The 17,914-nt window shown below is 38.3% G+C and overlaps 2 protein-coding genes across 2 annotated transcripts; one reads left to right on the top strand and one right to left on the bottom strand.

Moving 5' to 3' along the window:
• Positions 1 to 18: 18 nt before the first annotated feature.
• On the top strand, positions 19 to 4,448 carry LOC111340662 (uncharacterized). The gene is made up of 3 exons (XM_022947540.2): positions 19 to 2,174; positions 3,034 to 3,230; positions 3,787 to 4,448. The coding sequence occupies exons 1-3, from the start codon at positions 1,910 to 1,912 to the stop codon at positions 3,823 to 3,825; spliced, it is 501 nt and encodes a 166-aa protein (XP_022803275.2). The 5' UTR covers positions 19 to 1,909; the 3' UTR covers positions 3,826 to 4,448.
• Positions 4,449 to 7,830: 3,382 nt separating this feature from the next.
• LOC148729318 (uncharacterized) lies at positions 7,831 to 16,881 on the bottom strand. The gene is made up of 8 exons (XM_088724470.1): positions 16,604 to 16,881; positions 12,897 to 13,000; positions 11,860 to 11,895; positions 10,925 to 11,043; positions 10,385 to 10,530; positions 9,634 to 10,072; positions 9,275 to 9,322; positions 7,831 to 8,949 (listed from the first exon to the last, which is right to left on the bottom strand). The coding sequence occupies exons 2-8, from the start codon at positions 12,953 to 12,955 to the stop codon at positions 8,864 to 8,866; spliced, it is 933 nt and encodes a 310-aa protein (XP_088580596.1). The 5' UTR covers positions 12,956 to 13,000; positions 16,604 to 16,881; the 3' UTR covers positions 7,831 to 8,863.
• Between the last annotated feature and the right edge of the window lie 1,033 nt (positions 16,882 to 17,914).

Below are 17,914 nucleotides of genomic sequence, written 5' to 3' on the forward strand. Positions count from 1 at the left end.
AGCTGCATGACTGGTAAGGTTATACCCCCAAGTTCTAACATGGATAACAGGCGAGAAACTCCCCAAAACCTTGAGGAAAACAAGCAGTTCCTGTTTAGTAACAGGAAAAAGATAAGTGAACTTAAATTCATCTGAAAGGGCAGTAAACGACTGGAATGTACAAATTTTTAAAACGCACGTGCTGAGCTATTGTTCTGCCAATTAGATATTATGTTTTCCACGTTCTCATTGCCGACGCCGTCGTGGTTTGCTTAAGGTCCCTATTAATTGCTGCTCCGATCAAAGAGAAAGCGGAACCCAAATAGGAAAAACCGAGAACCACATCGGATATCAAATCCGAGAACCCGCTAGTATTTTTGAGGAAAAACGAAAATCAAATGCAAATAAACGGAAATTCCGGAAACCGCAATGCCCACCAAAGCCTAAAATCCAAATTGTTTTGCGCAAAACCGAGAAACCGCTTTAAAGATAGCCAAAACCGTAATGCCAAAAAAGCCAATACTCCCCTTCCACAAGTTACAAGATGTATTGAGTCTGTTCAGTTATGTTTCAAATAGCGCATTTGTTTTGGGGAAGTACAACTGTGGGGGTCTACTGTATCTTGATTACCATCAAGAACATGTCAAGAACATTTTCAGGCTCAAATCGTGAAAACAGTAAGAACGTTTAGCCTCTGCACCAAAATTAGATGCTCTTATAAAAAAGGGTCGTGACTTAATGGATACTCCAAAATCAGGTTTCTGAGTAAGAACTGGAACCTATTATTATTTTTCGGAAAATAAGTCAATGGAAAATAATAACAGGTTCCAGTCCTTAATCGGAAACTTAATTTTGGAGCATCCATTCAAGTCACAACCATAAAAAAAGAGTGTAGCTTTCAGAGTTTTCCAAGCAACACCATGCAATTCAAGCATGGTGAATCAATGCACGGCTCCTCTACGCGCCAGAAATTCTTATGGTTCTCACTGCTAAATGGCAAATTTAGCAGTTCTTCTAATAAAGGTCTTGTCTTGAGATCATTATATTTCAAGTCAGTTCTAATTTGGTTAATTAAATATTTCAGCCACAAAATTTTCGTAGCCTCACAAATCCAATCTACCGTACCGTGATCATTAATTCAGTACTCGCGGTTTATTGTAGGCGATTCGCACTTAGCGTGTTTCTTTCCTCTCTTATTAAGTTTTCATAGGCAAATCGCTCAAACTTTCGGTGGGGGTCCAGACATATCATGATGGTCAATTAGACCTATTATCTGGATAAGTTAGACTTATCATAACAGCCATTCATGTGTACGTTAATTACCATGTGAAATTTAGCCAGAGATAATTTTCGTTTGCTTTTTACAATTTCTTTATTCAATTTTCCTTATGAAAAGAGCGCCACTTTAAAACATCTTGTGTAATCACTCACTTCTTGGGGTAAACTTATTTGAGTTTGCCCCAAGAAGTGAGTGAATACCTTAAAATATATTCTTATTAATTCAACTTCATTTTGAAAAGGAAGGACAGGTTGATAATAAAATATCATAAACATTAGGTTTCCAGGTCAAAGTAACTTAGTAACCAAAATAACACGCAGCATGCAGCGTGCACTTCTTCGCCGAGAATATAGCCGCATGAAAAGAGCGCCACCTTGAAACATCCTGTGTACTCACTCACTTCTTGGGGCAGATATTCACATTTGAGTTTGCCCCAAGAAGTGAGTGAATACCTTAAAATATATTTCTTTTCAATTCAAGCCTATTTTGAAAACGAAGGACAGTTTGATAAGTAAAATATCATAAACATTAGGTTTCCAGGTTAAAATAACCTAGTAACCAAAATAACACGCAGCATGCAGCGTGCACGTATTTACCGAGAATGTAGCTGCATGACTGGTAAGGTTATACCTCCATCTATAAAGTTCCAACATGGCTGACAGGGGAGGACCTCTCCACAACCTTGAAGAAAAGAAACAGTTCCTGTTTAGTTACAGGAAACAGATAGCAAGGGGACGTAAATTCATTAGAAGTGGCAATAAACGACAGGCCATTGTTAGGAGTGTCGTCAAAGGGAAGATCAAGCCGTTCGATCCAAGAGTATACGAACGGCTCATGAAAGGAGAGATAACGGAAACAGATATAAAATGCGATTTTTGGTACGATGAAAACGGCACTATTACTCCACATTTACCAGGTATTACTACTTCATGTTCTGCCGGTCCCCAGGGAAATTTCCTTGTGCAGATATCCTAGAAATTACATCAGGGATTATCGATGGTTGGTAGTAAGAGTTTCTTTCCCCTAAGAATACCCTATGTATCAGTAAGATAATTAGACTGGCTAACCACTTAGGAAAAGAACGGTTGAGTTCCTCACATTTCATGAAATTTCGTACATGCAAGACTTGTTTTGATGTTAACTCTCTCTTATTTGTTTTACCCAGAGACAATCCAATTTATTAATTTTCACAACCTCGTATGCGCGCGCTCAATTTGTCTTGTAACATTCGTGTATTTTTTGTTGGCTCTAAACAGCTGAGGTAAATAGATCTGCAGCGGCCGTATTTCTTATACAGAACTATTTTTTTAAAGCAAAACATTCCAACATTTGAATGTTTCTGTTTTCGACTTGTTGAATCGTAATTACAGGAATTCAAATGAGGAAGTCAAAATAATCCGTAATTCCGCGTAATAAACCAATCATAGCGCACTTTTAATCGACCACAAACCCAGCAACCATGCATGCAAAAGAACATATTTACCCTGATTAAGTTAGGTGATAAACCCGCGCAGAATGAATAGCGTTTATTTCAACAACCGTTATAGATAAGTTCTGCCATCGATAAGCCTCTTGTTGTTTTCGTTCATTCCCATTGGTGACTTGACTGCACTCAATAGCTCAAGGTATATTCCAGTCAAGCTACTTAAAATAAATTAAGCATTTTCATCAGGAGTATTTCCTAAGAATGACTTCGTGAAATAATTTTCAAAATATAGTTTGCCAAATGATTGTGGTTACTCGTTCTGATCTATTACTATTTTTACTCTCTACAGGTTTAAGTACTTTTACCAATAGAAGAGACATGCCACCCTTTTTAAGAGAGAGACCTGAAGAGTTGTGGCAGCTGGACAGAAACAGTCCTTTTCCTGAAGAAGTAGATATAGTTGTCTTCGAAGATCAGTGGTGGAAAGGATACATAAAGCCAAGGGGAGACCTTGGTACCTCTGTTACAAGGGATAATCTTATTGAGGTAAATCCCATGTTTTTTTTATCAATTATTCTGAAAAATTCAATTCAAATGGAAGTAGGTATGTATAAAACTTCAATGTTTTTCTAAACAGAAAAAAGCAAATTTATTTTTGATAATTTAAGGCGGCTCAATACTCACAGCTTTTCTCAGAACTTGAAAGAAAAACGAATACTGTCATGTTTCTCGCAACTCATTTACTTTTCCTGTGGCTTACCGACTGCGTTTTTGGGTAATATAGATTTAAAAACAACGTTGAAGGTGTAGTGGGGCTTTTTTGTTACTATGGTTCTGTGAAACGAAGTATAACCTAAACACACACTAGCATAAAGTAAATCTTTTTTTTTTATGTCACTTTCGTTTTTCGTCTTCTATTTAGTATCTTTTGCGCTAAAAGGCTCCGTAAATTCAGGCAAGTTTAGGAGGTTTGAGCTCCGCGCCTATTCTGTTTTGCGCCAGCTAAGATGTGATAACACATACATATGCTTGTGGTCCAGTCCAAGGTAAAGCATAACAACTCATCTTCAACTTGATGCTTTTCCAATCTTATTTTTTCCAGATGCTGAGCTGCCTTCCCTGGAAGAAGTATTCTGAATAACCAGGGGCTAGCCACAAACCGAAAAAAAAAGAATCCCTTAGAAGCCGAATATAAGTAGTAAAATTAGATATTCGATTTTGGGTAGTTATCTAGAGAGACAAAAGCAATTATCCGCAAATGCACAATAGGGAAAAACATCGTTGTTTCATTTAAATTCAAATGTTCCAAATTGTTGATCTGGTAATTTAAAAGAAGGGCTGTAGCTAGTGTTACTACTGGTAATCATATTATGGACTGCACTTCAATTTGCCCTGAGACGAAACTTTGGGAGCTTACATTATTCTATATTTCACAATTGCGAGAAAAAGTGTGAACAAATATCGAGAGATCAAAGAGCTAATGGTTTTTCCTTTGGTCCGCCTCAGGACAAAAACGAGCAAGATACGATTCCTTTACATTATAAAGGATAGATATGTTTTTCTCTGGATTCACGATCAATGTTTGATTGGTTGTTCGATTGTTCACAATACATCAGACAAGATTATTATTTTATCGCTTGGTTAGTTCATGGGCTATCATCAGTTCAATTAAGCGGGAGGTATTTCACTGATTGGCCCCTGAATTGTTTGAAATGAAATCTTTTTGAACTCAGGAATAAAAATAAATTTTATTATATTCCTTTATAGCGTTACAAGCACAGCTTGCTTTCTTTCCCAGTTCTCCAAATAAACAAGTCATTCTTGATTCTTAATAAAGCAAACATTTTGCCATGTAATAAATCCTTTCTTTACCATGCTCGTTCGGTCAAGGTGGCTAGATATTGACCTCAAACTCGGTCAGTAGGAGGTATTCTTACCTCGATAAAAATATGACCATATTTAGTCAGACTTTGTCTCAAAGGTATAAAGGCTTATTTTGGTTAAATGTATTAATCATTCTTTTAAAACAGATTTTCAAAATAAAATTATTTGGTAGATCAAAGAACTTCCCCTGCACCTGCCTCTTATACATAGATGAAACAACTCTGTTTATGCGATTCCCTCAATGTATACTTATATCAACATTTTCCGGATTTATTCGTCAGAGGTGCATCGAAAACTAGAAAGCAAAGTGAGAATAAAGCAAAAGGAAGGCTGGCAAAGCGAACAAGTAGAAAAATAGAAAATTAACTGACCATCAAATGAAAGCCTTGGATAACCAAGGGATTACGATCGAAATTCAATCCAAACAAAAAATACTGAGAGTATTTCAATCCGGTGACTTTGAGAAATATAAACATTACAGAACAAAATTTGTTCTCTGATTCGCTTAAGCAAGTAAAACTATTATCATGAACTTTTCAAAAACAACTTAAACGATTTGCGGAAAACATGGCAAGCTATAAATGCGCTACTCAATCGTCGCAAAAGAAACCTTAAGCCAATCAATAAGCTTAAGGATCCACAAAGCAATAATAGAGTTATCAATGACACATTGCGTATACCCAACATTTTAAATAAGTATTTCTCATCTGTTCGTATAAATTTAGCAACCAAACTGCCCTAAGCAGAGCATCCTTACATGGACTATCTCTACGTATGATGCACGATCCTCGCAGTAGATAGCGCTATTTAAGCAATAGCGAAAATCAGACCTGAAAAAAATCAGGCCTGTACGGGACTCGAACCACTGACCTCTGCGATACTAGTGCAGCGCTCTACCAATTGAGCTAACAAGCCAACTGGGAGCAGGCCGTTAAGTTGACTCGTAATAAACCCGTAAAAGTGATAAATGAGATACAATGAATATATGAAGATCATATATTTTGAACTGCGGTATTAGATACGTATGATGTGTGCGATTATCGGAGGCGAAAGAAAGAGTGGAGGCCAAGTATATATTTAAAGCTATATATTTAATGGGCAGAGGAGCTCACAAGAGCAAGGCCTGAGGTCAACTGAACTGTTGCATAATCACATCAGGATATTTATAAGTCGAGCGCGGTTGGTAGGTAAGAGGATTAAGGGCTAATCCCACATGATGCACGATCCTCGCAGTAGATAGCGCTATTTAAGCAATAGCGAAAATCAGATCTGAAAAAAATCAGGCCTGTACGGGACTCGAACCACTGACCTCTGCGATACTAGTGCAGCGCTCTACCAATTGAGCTAACAAGCCAACTGGGAGCAGGCCGTTAAGTTGACTCGTAATAAACCCGTGAAAGTGATAAATGAGATACAATGAATATATGAAGATCATATATTTTGAACTGCGGTATTAGATACGTATGATGCACGATCCTCGCAGTAGATAGCGCTATTTAAGCAATATGAACGACAGGCCATTGTTAGGAGAGACAATGAATATATGATCTTCATATATTCATTGTATCTCATTTATCACTTTCACAGGTTTATTACGAGTCAACTTAACGGCCTGCTCCCAGTTGGCTTGTTAGCTCAATTGGTAGAGCGCTGCACTAGTATCGCAGAGGTCAGTGGTTCGAGTCCCGTACAGGCCTGATTTTTTTCAGGTCTGATTTTCGCTATTGCTTAAATAGCGCTATCTACTGCGAGGATCGTGCATCATACGTATCTAATACCGCAGTTCAAAATATATGATCTTCATATATTCATTGTATCTCATGGACTATCTCTGTAACTCCAAATCACCTGACACCTCATTCTTCTTCAAACCTGTTACTCCACATGAAGTGAAGCTTGAAATTTTATCAATACACAACAATAAATCATCTGGCCTTTATTCTTGTCCTATACAACTTCTTAAACGCTCTTGTGACATAATATCTCCTGTCCTTGCAAATTTTCTCAACAAGTCTGTCAGTCTAGGGGCATACCCCTCTAAACTGAAAATGTTCAAAGTTATACCCGTCTACAAAGCTGATGATGAAACAGATGCCTGCAACTATAAACCGATTTCATTACTGTCAAACTTCAACAGGATTTTTAGAAAATTATGTACAACAGAATAAAAGTTTTCATACAAAATCACCAACTATTATCTTCATCCCAATACGGTTTTCACCAAGCGCATTCAAATAAACATGCTTTACTTCACATGGTGGAATCCATCCGTACCAATATGGATAAAAGACTTTTTTCTTGTGGGGTGTTCATCGACCTTAAGTAAGCTTTTGACACGGTGGAACATAAAATATTACTTCATAAACTTTATTATTACGGCTTTCGAGGAGTTGTCAATCAGTGTTTTCCTCATTTTTAACAAATCGTACTAACTGTACATGTAAGTCTAACTGTACATGTAATCAATGTGGAATGGAATTCGTGTGAGAGGAGTGCCATCCTTTTGAGATCGAAAAGGGAAAACACTCTAGAGTCTCTGTTAAAAAAAAAAATGCTAACAAGGGGAAACACGTAGAAATAAAAAAATTTATCAATTATAATTGGAAGTGAATTCAAGGAAAAAATAACGCGACATAACTCCTTCAATGCGTAAATAAACATCTTTTTGTTGAAAAACTAAATTACAGGAGAAGAGCTTTCTGAAACTCGCTTACTGCAAAGTCACATTTTTTTGAATAATATAACTGTTATTCAACAACGAAATGTTTTTGTTAGTGGTGCACCATGCTGTCGCGGTTTGACAGTTCTTGGTCACCAGTAGGCGAGTTCTCGAAAGTAGAAACCACAGAACTGATGACAAAATTGAACATTCTCTCGAATTCGCCTGGAAGTTGTTGTTCATGACGCCATAAATGATGGGGTTGATGGCGCTGCTAAGAAACCACACACAACTGACAAAGAAAAAGACCTAAGATACAAAAAAGGGAGTTAATGGAAGATCTATAGTCTGATTCAGTTGCTAATTCTCTCCTCTGTTGCTGTGAATTTATTTCTGTGTAAAGTACTCGGGAGAATGTGATGTTTCATTAAAGTAACACCATCGAGCTCTAAGGTGCAGTTCTATCGATATATTTCAAGAGGATTACAGGAGGATGGGTTTTGAAAAGGCAAGGATGGATGACGTTAACATTTTGTCGAAGGGTGAAACTTTTATGAGACAAATTTTTTGCGAGAATGGGTTTTAACCCATGACAATGTAACATTCAGCAATAGTCAGAGTTTTTATTTAATGAATTCATTGAATCTGAAATATCACGCTTAATTAATTACGTCCAGTTTGAAATCACCGGTGATCCTCGCAATCAGACTGGCTCTCATATGTGCGATTTATACACGAATTGCACCATTGCCTAAGGAATTAAAAAAACAAACAGAGAAACAAACAAATAACAAAGAAAAAAAAAAAAAAAAAAAAAGGGGAAAGAAGAAAGTAAGCGCTTTGCCTGCCTTGATGATCGTGAGCTGGAAGGCTTCATCAAGGGAACCCAAGCAGGGATGAAAAAATGCAAAAAAATGCGCGGGAAACATTTTCCAACGAAATTTTTGGATTAAGTACTGCAATCAAATCCTTTAGAATATATTATTTATCATCTTTTATTACAACATGTTCACGAAAACGCACACCTTACCATGAGCCACAGTCTCTATTTGTCCCCAAGCAAAGATCACACAGGCGATCGGTTTTAAAAGGTAATATTTACAACATATGGCCAGAAATATTTACACTTTTTACACCATGCAATAAATTCCAAAACTGTAAACAACATTATCAAAATTTACGCTAACTACGTTGTGGCAAAAAGGTCGACTTCAAAGTGATACTCGCTTTTGAACATCCACTGCCCAGAACTTGGCGTTTAACTTATTCGAGGTGGCAGATAATTAAGTGTCTAGGAATAAATCTTTTGTAAGAATTATTTGAAAATTATGCTTTTGACAACTTAAACTCGAGGAAAAACGATATCAAAATTACACAATGTAATTATGACTTGTTCCAAAGAAATAATTTGAATAAAATGATAGAACTTAGAAAAAAGAAGGATCCTAACATATGTGCTAACATATGTGCTACAACAGCTGATTTGAACAACATTGTCCTTAAACATATTTCAAACCGAGTATATGCTCAGACGTAGTCAGTGAATGAACTTTTGGTGAAAAAGTTGTTATGGGGAATTACGTTTCATCGGTAAACCTTTCTGCATGATTTTCACTGGTTTCCGAATGACTTAGCTTCAAATGGACTGGCCAGCCGGCATCTCGGATGAAAAAGGAACCTCTGGTGCTTGCATCTGGGTCTGCCCTTTGGTTAGTTCATAGTCTATTTTTTAGGAGAGATACTTTGTTAGTTATTCTCAAGCAAAATGATATTTTCCGTTTCTATCAAAAGATAAAGGGTACTTGGTAATCGGGATGGTCAGACAGATAGATAGACTCAGAAACTCACGGTCTGAGTGACTGACCGACTGACTGGTAGGCTGACTGACTGACTGGCTGTCTAATATGCTCACAGACCGACATGAATTACTGCCCCCCTCCCCATTCGCAAAGTTGGTGATAAACCAAGCTATAAACACTAACTTTTTCTTGGATTTCGCCGACCAAGATAATAAGATATAATAGAAATAACTTGATAAGTGGCTCACCTGTAAAACTGAAGTACGTCTTCAATTCAAAAACACTTTCCTCGAGATCTATAAAGGGATTGAAAAAATGATAAGCTTGTCATAACTAACAGAAAACAAGGACAGGTTATTTCTGATTATCTCTGCTAAAAAAGCTATTTACGATTGAATTCGTACTTTGGGTCGTTTAAAATGGTTAATGTGTGAGAAATAGGCGGGCGAAGCAGTATGAAATCGGCTTTAGGCGGTTTATACTTGTTTTTGCTGTCTGGATGTAGCAGCCACGGACGATGTTCTCATGACGTCCTATCGAATGCAATTGAACAGAAAAATTTGTTTATTACTTTACACTAAACGTATATATTCTATAAGCTACACACCATCAAACAGTTCGTTCTTTCTATCCTCGTCAGTTGAATATTCCTCATCTTCTTCAATTCTGAGATTGTGCAAATGAAGTGACGATTCCTTTAATTCTTGCAGGTCACGAACCCATTTCTTGCAAGTATCCAGTGCTGCTATCTTCACACGCAGATCTTTGTGGGGACCCAAAACGGGTTCTGGATGCTTAGTTTCCGACGATAAATGTCCGTCCTTATTATACAGGCTTTGTTCGCTCCCTGGGTGCCAATACCAATGACTTGCGGCTTTTAATTCAGCTTGAAAGTTGAATTCATCAGGTGTGGTTGGATAATGATTTTTCATGTACACCAAAACGGCTCTCACGAGTGTGCCGAAATCCATCAGGGACATTCCACCTTTGCATTTTTCGAGTTTCGTTATGTTCCAGGTAACGTTTTTCTTCAATTGCTCTCCACTCTTAACATGTAATTATAAAAGGCAGAAAAAGAGTTCAGGACAGACTGCAGTTGGAAATAGAATTGTCATTAAGGAGCATCTCGTCAAAATACATGTGTTGATTCGATAAAGAGATTTCTTGTATGCCTGTGTTGTACTGTGGTTACAATAAAAGGATACTCAGTTGACTAGCGAATGGACAACAACTTCCACGTAACTTTCCCACCTTAAAATACCTCAGAAAGTTTTAGCGTTGGGGGAAAAAAAGTACATTGGATATGACCCTAACTTGTGGCCTTGCGACCGCGCTATCAAAATAGGATATATACTTACTTTCATCATGTAGATTCCTCTAAACTTTGAGTGCCCTTCGGAGTTGGCTGAAATATTTGCTTTCCATAAAAAAACTTCTGTTTCTTGTTTCGATTTTTCTCTTTGGTGAAGAGGATAATATAGCGCAGGATTTGTAACCAGCCAAACTGAAAGGCGATTAATCATCAGTTAACTTTTGGCACTGGCGGTTATTGGTAAAGCCATGGAGGCTCATTACAACGTCTAGAAGAAAACGCTATCCTTGCCGATTTTGTTGTTGTTGTTTTCTGTAATCTTAACGATGGTTACAGGGAAACGGTTTAAGCGAGGGTGCGTTCTGTAGCCATTTGTGATAACCGCCGCATTTTGTAATACCTGTCATTCGCATTTTGTAAATACACTTTATGCACTTTGTGATGTATCAAAAAGCTGTCGCTCTTTGTATTAAAAGATAGTCGCGTTTTTTTCAATAAAGTAAGTTATCGCATGTGGACTTCTGTTCCTTTACAAATAAGCCTGACACATCAATACTTTCACCGCCTCAATTGAGTTACTATGTACCTTCCGTGTTGGTGTCTTCTGTCCACGAAGAGGTGAATGATGGACCATCTGCCGTCCCTGCCCTGAAAACGGCAAGGTTCCTTCTCATGACATATGCCATTATAGCTCGCTGATGCACACTAGAAAACAAAACTTTAAACTCAATTGGGTTCACTATCTTTTGTGATGCAAGAGAATCGATGTTGACTGGTGTAAGCTTTCCAAAAATTTTACCACTCTTAACTGTATCTCTAAATGCCTAACTGCTAGTGTATCTCGATACATATTATCCAATCTTCTATCGGTTACATTTTCAATTTACCAGTACCTATTTGTAATTGCATATTAATTTAATTTTTATTGCGTTTGACGTTTGAAGAACACATACCACTCGTGTCACTTCGTTATGGATGCACTCTAGTCTCAGGGTTTGGGCGACATCTTGGACTGGCTTACCTCTCACTTCGGTTTCATGCAAGAGCTTTGAATCCCGCTGACCGAGTGAATTCTAGCGAATCGACCCGTTCCAGTCTGGATGCAATGAGATTTTCAGGGTTTGGGTGCATGCAAGCTTCTTAATGAATTGAAACCTCGTGAACTATTTTACAGGGCCGTAGCTAGCATGAGCCAAGACGAGGCAATTGCCTCGTCTTGATTTTGGCCTTTTTTTTTTTGCACCAGTATCGCTCGGCAATAAAAAAGTGAACTTCCACACTTTCCCAAGATTGACTTTTCTAAAGAAAAGTGCCACTGAAAATGCTTGAAAGAGCATTTCTAAGCCTCTAGATTTCAAAATTTTCTGGGGTAGGCATGTCAGACCCGAAACTTGCTTCGTCTTGTTCTGAAGTCTGGCTACGGCCCTGTTTTAAAACTCAAAGACTGAATTGTGGACTTCAAAAAAACCACTAATCGAACAAATACCACAACCAACTAAAGGCATTCCTTTCTTTAAGTACCTGGAAAATACTTCTGGCGGCCCTTTAAAAGTGTTCCTGAAAAAATTATCAATTAAGAACATTAACTTTCGTAAATTTTACGCCTCGAACTCAGTTGCTTAACTGATTAAGTAATTCGCTGAGTGCCAATTCGTTGTTCGCTGATGTGCGTTTAGATTAACCAGCCAGAAAATTGAAAGTCTTCAGTATGCCTTTGGTAAGTGCATCCACTTTTATTCATTCGTGTTAAGATACAAAGTCTAAGAAATGTTCTGCTTTATAATGGTTACTGAAGTAACTAGAACTCGAAAGAGGATAATCCTTCCAGAAAGGATTCGATCATAACCATGATTGGTTTCAGGTATCAACAGAACTTCGTGAATTTGATTTAAGAAAAAAGTAAAAAGTAAGTAACTAATTACACTTAGCTTCAAGCTACTTTCCAGGAGGCCCCCAATAAACAACAGAAACAAATAATTAAATAGTGCTCCTGGGTTCAACTGCTTACTATAGATAGAATAGGTTTATTTCCCTTTTTTATTGAGAGCAGCATTAAATCAATTACCATTTTACTGAAACCTTATTCAGGCCACAAGTTTTAGAATCCTGTTTATTTTAGGTACTCTCACCACTATATCGGTTGATATGTTGGTGGAGAATCGGTCGACACTCGGTCGACACTCGGTCGACACTCGATCGACTCTTGGTCGACAGTCGGTCGATAGTTGGCCGATACTCGCTCGAGACTCGGTCGAGTGTCGGTCGCTATAATGGCCGACATGCATTTCGGCCGACATATCAAACGATTGTCGACCGAGTATTGACCGACTTATTGGTCGGGTATCGACCGCCTCTAGACCGATACATCAATCGCAATTTTGAATATCCAACTGAAAATATGAGGCTGACATTGATACAGTAACGGAAAAAGAAATTTCTTTTGATGATTTGCAATCTACTTGGCGTTTGTGTACAGCGATCTTTGACTATATGCAAACCAACCCAACACACCGAAGCTATTGAAAAAAAAATTCATAGAATAGATTTCATATCCAGACCTTCCAGCTAAATTGTACCAAAATTTCAGGACGAAAGTCTTGCTTGTGATCCTGAGCATATTTTTCTAGGCTCCTCCTAAGATTCTTTCACTTTCACTATTAATCTAGAACAAAGAGAAAAGAGAATTCAAAACACAAGAGCTGAGAGAAATGATATTTGAAAGTGTAGTGTGATCGTCTGGGTGAGTGTAGTCCTGAGAAGGACTGTTGTCGGTGGCAGTGACTGACGTTTCAACAACCTGTGCGGAAGTCATCATCAGAGTCAAGTGAATAGTTGTTGTCAGTAGAATGTTCTTATTTCAGTTCGTGTAAAATGATTGGTCAGTTTTGCCGTGATGTTATTGACTGTAAGACTCAAGTGGCGTAAGTCGGTCGTAATTGGTCTGTTTCGATCCATGGGTAAAGTTAATGAATAAAGGCTACAAGTAGTTTCTAAAGAAACTGTGGTGCTGCGTCGGTGGCGATAACAAGGTAATTGGTTATATCAACTCAGTTGAAATTGTAAATGGGCCACCGTAATGAATAAAAAAGCTGACGTTTCGAGCGTTAGCCCTTCGCTCTGACGAAGGGCTAACGCTCGAAACGTCAGCTTTTTTATTCATTGCGGTGGCCAATTAACAATTTCAACTGATAACCAAATTACATGGGTAAAGTTAGGTCGTTCTGTTCGGTTCGTTTGTAATGTTTATGTCGTCAATGAGTCGTTTGTATGGAGCCAGTAGCAGTTGATACTTGTTTAGGGGAGTCTGTTCTAAGTTAGAAAACCAGCTTCCAGAGTAAAAAAGAATTTTGTAAACAAACTTTGCCTATAGAAAAGGAGTTCGTTCTTGAAAAGAAACGCCCGATTGGACTTATACTTCAAGATAATACTACCATCAGTTCTATACGGACTAGTTGTTTGGGGCGGCTGCCCTAATGCAGAGCTTCTACATTCGCTAGAAGTACTTCACCATAGGGCGGCCAGAATTATATACAACTTGCCACGAGACATTCCCACTGTGGAAGTTTACCGACATTCGAACTGGAATACTTTAACCCTCTCTTAGAAAACTTCGATTAATTAAACTACTCCATAGCGTGTTTATAGGTGAAGCACCCACGTCTCTGTCATACTTAACAAGCAAACCATGTACTACATACAATTTTCGAAGGAGTAATAGTATAATCGTCCCGCGTTTTAACTCGCAGTTTCTTAAAAACTCCATTAGCCATAGAGGCGCAACACTCTGGAACGCTGTCTCGAAAAATTTCACAAACCAGTTTTCAGTTTTTTATCGCAAAGTAAAGAAGGACTCTCATTTTAAAGATCTCGATTTTAGCGCACAGTCGGTCCAGTCACTACCCAGGCACTACCAAGATTTTAAATACTTTTAACTATTTTAATGTTTTAGACGCTGTAGTCAATTTACTTAGAGATAAATGATGTAAATCATTTTTATTATTCTTACTGTAATATTTTTATTTAATATTGTTATTGTAATCATATTTACACGACCCCACAAGCTCCCAGCTTTAAACCTCATCGTGTTTAAATAAAGGATATGATTGATAGAGAGTCGTTGAAAGTAGTCAGTGCTGTAGGTTAGGCATTGCGCAGTCCCAGTCAATATTGTGGTTCATAAGTCAATGATTAAAGGCTGATAGTTTCGAAAGAAACTGTTGGGGACTGCGTCGGTGGGAGTAACGAGATAATTTGGATATATCAACAAAGTTGAAATGGTAAATTGGCCACCGTAATGATTACAAAAGCTGACGTTTCGAGCGTTAGCCCTTCGTCGGAGCGAATAGAGGAATTGTGGGTTGTGTGTGCTTTTAAAGGCAGAAAATGGAGCTACGTTATTGGTGGGTGCATGGCAACGAGAAAAACATTAATAAATTAGTGGAATGAAAAGCGTTCATTGATCCCTGTGGGATTTAGACTGCCGGTTTGAAAGATGAGCTTTTGTTCAAGATTTTTACGGCTTTCCGTGCCACCTAAGTGTAAGGAAAGACCGCAGATTGCCATATGTTGCTTAGAATGATTAGGTAAATTAAAATGTCTAGCGACTGGTTTCGATGTGTCCTTGTCATTCCTTTCCACGTCTCGAAGGTGTTCTCGGAATCGGTCACCTAGTCTTCTGTCTGTTTCGCCGATGTATATCTTTTTGCAATAAGTGCAAGTTATGCAATAGATTACATTAGCGGAGGTGCACGTGAAGTGATCGGTGATCTTAATGGATCGTTTAGGTCCCGATATTTTATCAGTGTTGTGAATGAAAGGACACGTTTTGCATCGTGCACAAGCGCATTTAAAAGTGCCTGGTTGCTCATTAGTCTGAAAAGAACTTCTGGCCAAAAAATTGCCTATGTTTTTGTCGCGTTTGAATGAAATGAGCGGAGGCTGCGAAAAGATAGTGCTTGTCTCTGGATCGTTTTGAAGTAATTTAAAGTTTTTAAGAATGATGGATTTACTTGATATATTCGTCTTCTCATCCATCTCACATTAAGAATTCCATTCCTTTTTCTCAGTTTCTAAGACTTCGTCGTTTATGTAGTAATGACTCTGATTTTCACCACAAATCAGAGTCAATGTGCCAGTTCTTCGATAAACGTGGTTACCCTGTTTCCGTCGTTCAAGCGGGTTACCACCGCGTTCAACTTATTGATCGACATTCAGCACTACAAACGTCGCATAAGGAAGATTCCGCTCGCATTCCATTCACTCTCACGTTTCACCCTCACAACCACTCAGTTAAATCCATCATTCTTAAAAACTTTAAATTACTTCAAAACGATCCAGAGACAAGCACTATCTTTTCGCAGCCTCCGCTCATTTCATTCAAACGCGACAAAAACTTAGGCAATTTTTTGGCCAGAATAAAGGCTGATAGTTTCGAAAGAAACTGTTTGGGGCTGCGTCGGTGGGAGTAACGAAATAATTTGGATATATCAACAAAGTTGAAATGGTAAATTGGCCACCGTAATGATTACAAAAGCTGACGTTTCGAGCGTTAGCCCTTCGTCGGAGGGCTAACGGAGGGCTAATTTTTGGCCAGAAGTTCTTTTCAGACTAATGAGCAACTAGGCACTTTTAAATGCGCTTGTGCACGATGCAAAACGTGTCCTTTCATTCACAACACTGATAAGATATCGGGACCTAAACGATCCATTAAGATCACCGATCACTTCACGTGCACCTCCGCTAATGTAATCTATTGCATAACTTGCACTTATTGCAAAAAGATATACATCGGCGAAACAGGCAGAAGACTAGGTGACCGATTCCGAGAACACCTTCGAGACGTGGAAAGGAATGACAAGGACACATCGAAACCAGTCGCTAGACATTTTAATTTACCTAATCATTCTAAGCAACATATGGCAATCTGCGGTCTTTCCTTACACTTAGGTGGCACGGAAAGCCGTAAAAATCTTGAACAAAAGCTCATCTTTCAAACCGGCAGTCTAAATCCCACAGGGATCAATGAACGCTTTTCATTCCACTAATTTATTAATGTTTTTCTCGTTGCCATGCACCCACCAATAACGTAGCTCCATTTTCTGCCTTTAAAAGCACACACAACCCACAATTCCTCTATTCGCTCCGACGAAGGGCTAACGCTCGAAACGTCAGCTTTTGTAATCATTACGGTGGCCAATTTACCATTTCAACTTTGTTGATATATCCATAAGTCAATGATGTCCAGCATTGTGATTGTTCACATCACCTTTCTTCGTCGCCCGTCTGTGTTCAGTCAGTCTTGTTGCCAGGCTTCTGCCAGTCTCTCCGATGTAGGAGGCTTGGCAGTCGGAGCAACTGATCTTATAAATCGTTCCCTGTCTGTTCCTCGGCTCGTCCTTGTCTTTAACGTTGGTTAGTAACTGACGTAGTGTGGTGATGGGTTTGTGGGTGACGCAGATATTGATGGGTTGTAAGATGCACGAGATGTTTTCAGACATGCCCACTGTTTACCATCCAAAGCTAAAAATAAACTAATTTTCATCAAACACCATTAGGGAAACGCATAGGCGTGTTAAATTTCCGCCCTCGATAGAAATATCTTTAATTGCATACTCAGACTCAGAATAAGCAACGAGGCTTCTTACAAAAATATTTTGAGCATTTGTAGACCTTCTTATAAATGGAGATTGAGTTCTTCCCGAAGATTAACACCGTACATTGTTGATACGAGTCATGAAGATATCCGTTTCCATGTGACAATAAACCTTGATGCTTTAGCGCTCTATATCGCTAATGAATACCTGCCATGAAATCATATGCTAGCAGTTAATGAGATCGACAACGTGTCACCATTAGCAATAAACAACTCTTGTAAACTTTGCTAACTTCCATTTCGATTTTCTAAAGTATTTTATCACTACATATCCCGCTCCAGTTTCAACGCAATGGCCGTTTATTTCAAGCTCCCCTACATTGGGATCAATCTTTTCATAGCTTAATATGGCGACACGACAAAAGAATGTTTGCAAGGTTGAGGAGTAGAGGTCACGCTAAAGATAATACTGCATTTTCTGAGGTATAACTGTCGTTATACTATTTCCAAAGTATCATGCCGAAATTAATTGATTTCTTTATCCACCGTCTCTCGACTGAAATGGTGCTCGCAATTAAAAAGTAAACAAGAAGAGTGAGAACTAAATAAGGTTTGTCCGTTTTCCTTGGGGTTAATATCTCCACTTGTTTACCATTCATAGCCAAGACTAAAATAATTTTTATTGAACCATGATTATGAAATCGCACAAACACCATTAGGAAAATGCATAGCCTTGTCAAATTTCCTCCCTCTATGGTAATTTCTTTAATTGCCAGAAGGATCAAAAAATTCAAATCTTCCCTTACTGTTAAATTGCTCTCAAATTATTTTCAGTTTCTGCTCTAATTTTCTATCGGGTTTGATCTTATTTGTCGGATCTTGTTATTTTGATCTCTTCATTAAAGAACTTTGCTACAAGTTGGCAAATCCCTTTATACAGAGACAAAACCACTTTTGAACCGTCTAAAATGAAGTTTGATCGTC

The sequence above is a fragment of the Stylophora pistillata genome, chromosome 6 (genome assembly GCF_964205215.1).
Source record: "Stylophora pistillata chromosome 6, jaStyPist1.2, whole genome shotgun sequence".
Taxonomy (NCBI): Eukaryota; Metazoa; Cnidaria; class Anthozoa; order Scleractinia; family Pocilloporidae; genus Stylophora; species Stylophora pistillata.

Bases quoted from the DNA above. Each gene is read 5' to 3' on its own strand.
- LOC111340662 (XM_022947540.2), top strand. From the start codon at position 1,910: ATGGCTGACAGGGGAGGACCTCTCCACAACCTTGAAGAAAAGAAACAG. The intron at 2,175-3,033 runs GTATTACTACTT...TACTCTCTACAG, and splicing joins TATTACTCCACATTTACCAG to GTTTAAGTACTTTTACCAAT. The intron at 3,231-3,786 runs GTAAATCCCATG...TATTTTTTCCAG, and splicing joins CAAGGGATAATCTTATTGAG to ATGCTGAGCTGCCTTCCCTG.
- LOC148729318 (XM_088724470.1), bottom strand. From the start codon at position 12,955: ATGCTCAGGATCACAAGCAAGACTTTCGTCCTGAAATTTTGGTACAAT. The intron at 11,896-12,896 runs GTCTGGATATGA...TAATTTTTTCAG, and splicing joins TGGTACAATTTAGCTGGAAG to GAACACTTTTAAAGGGCCGC. The intron at 11,044-11,859 runs GTACTTAAAGAA...TTTGTTTTCTAG, and splicing joins CCGCCAGAAGTATTTTCCAG to TGTGCATCAGCGAGCTATAA.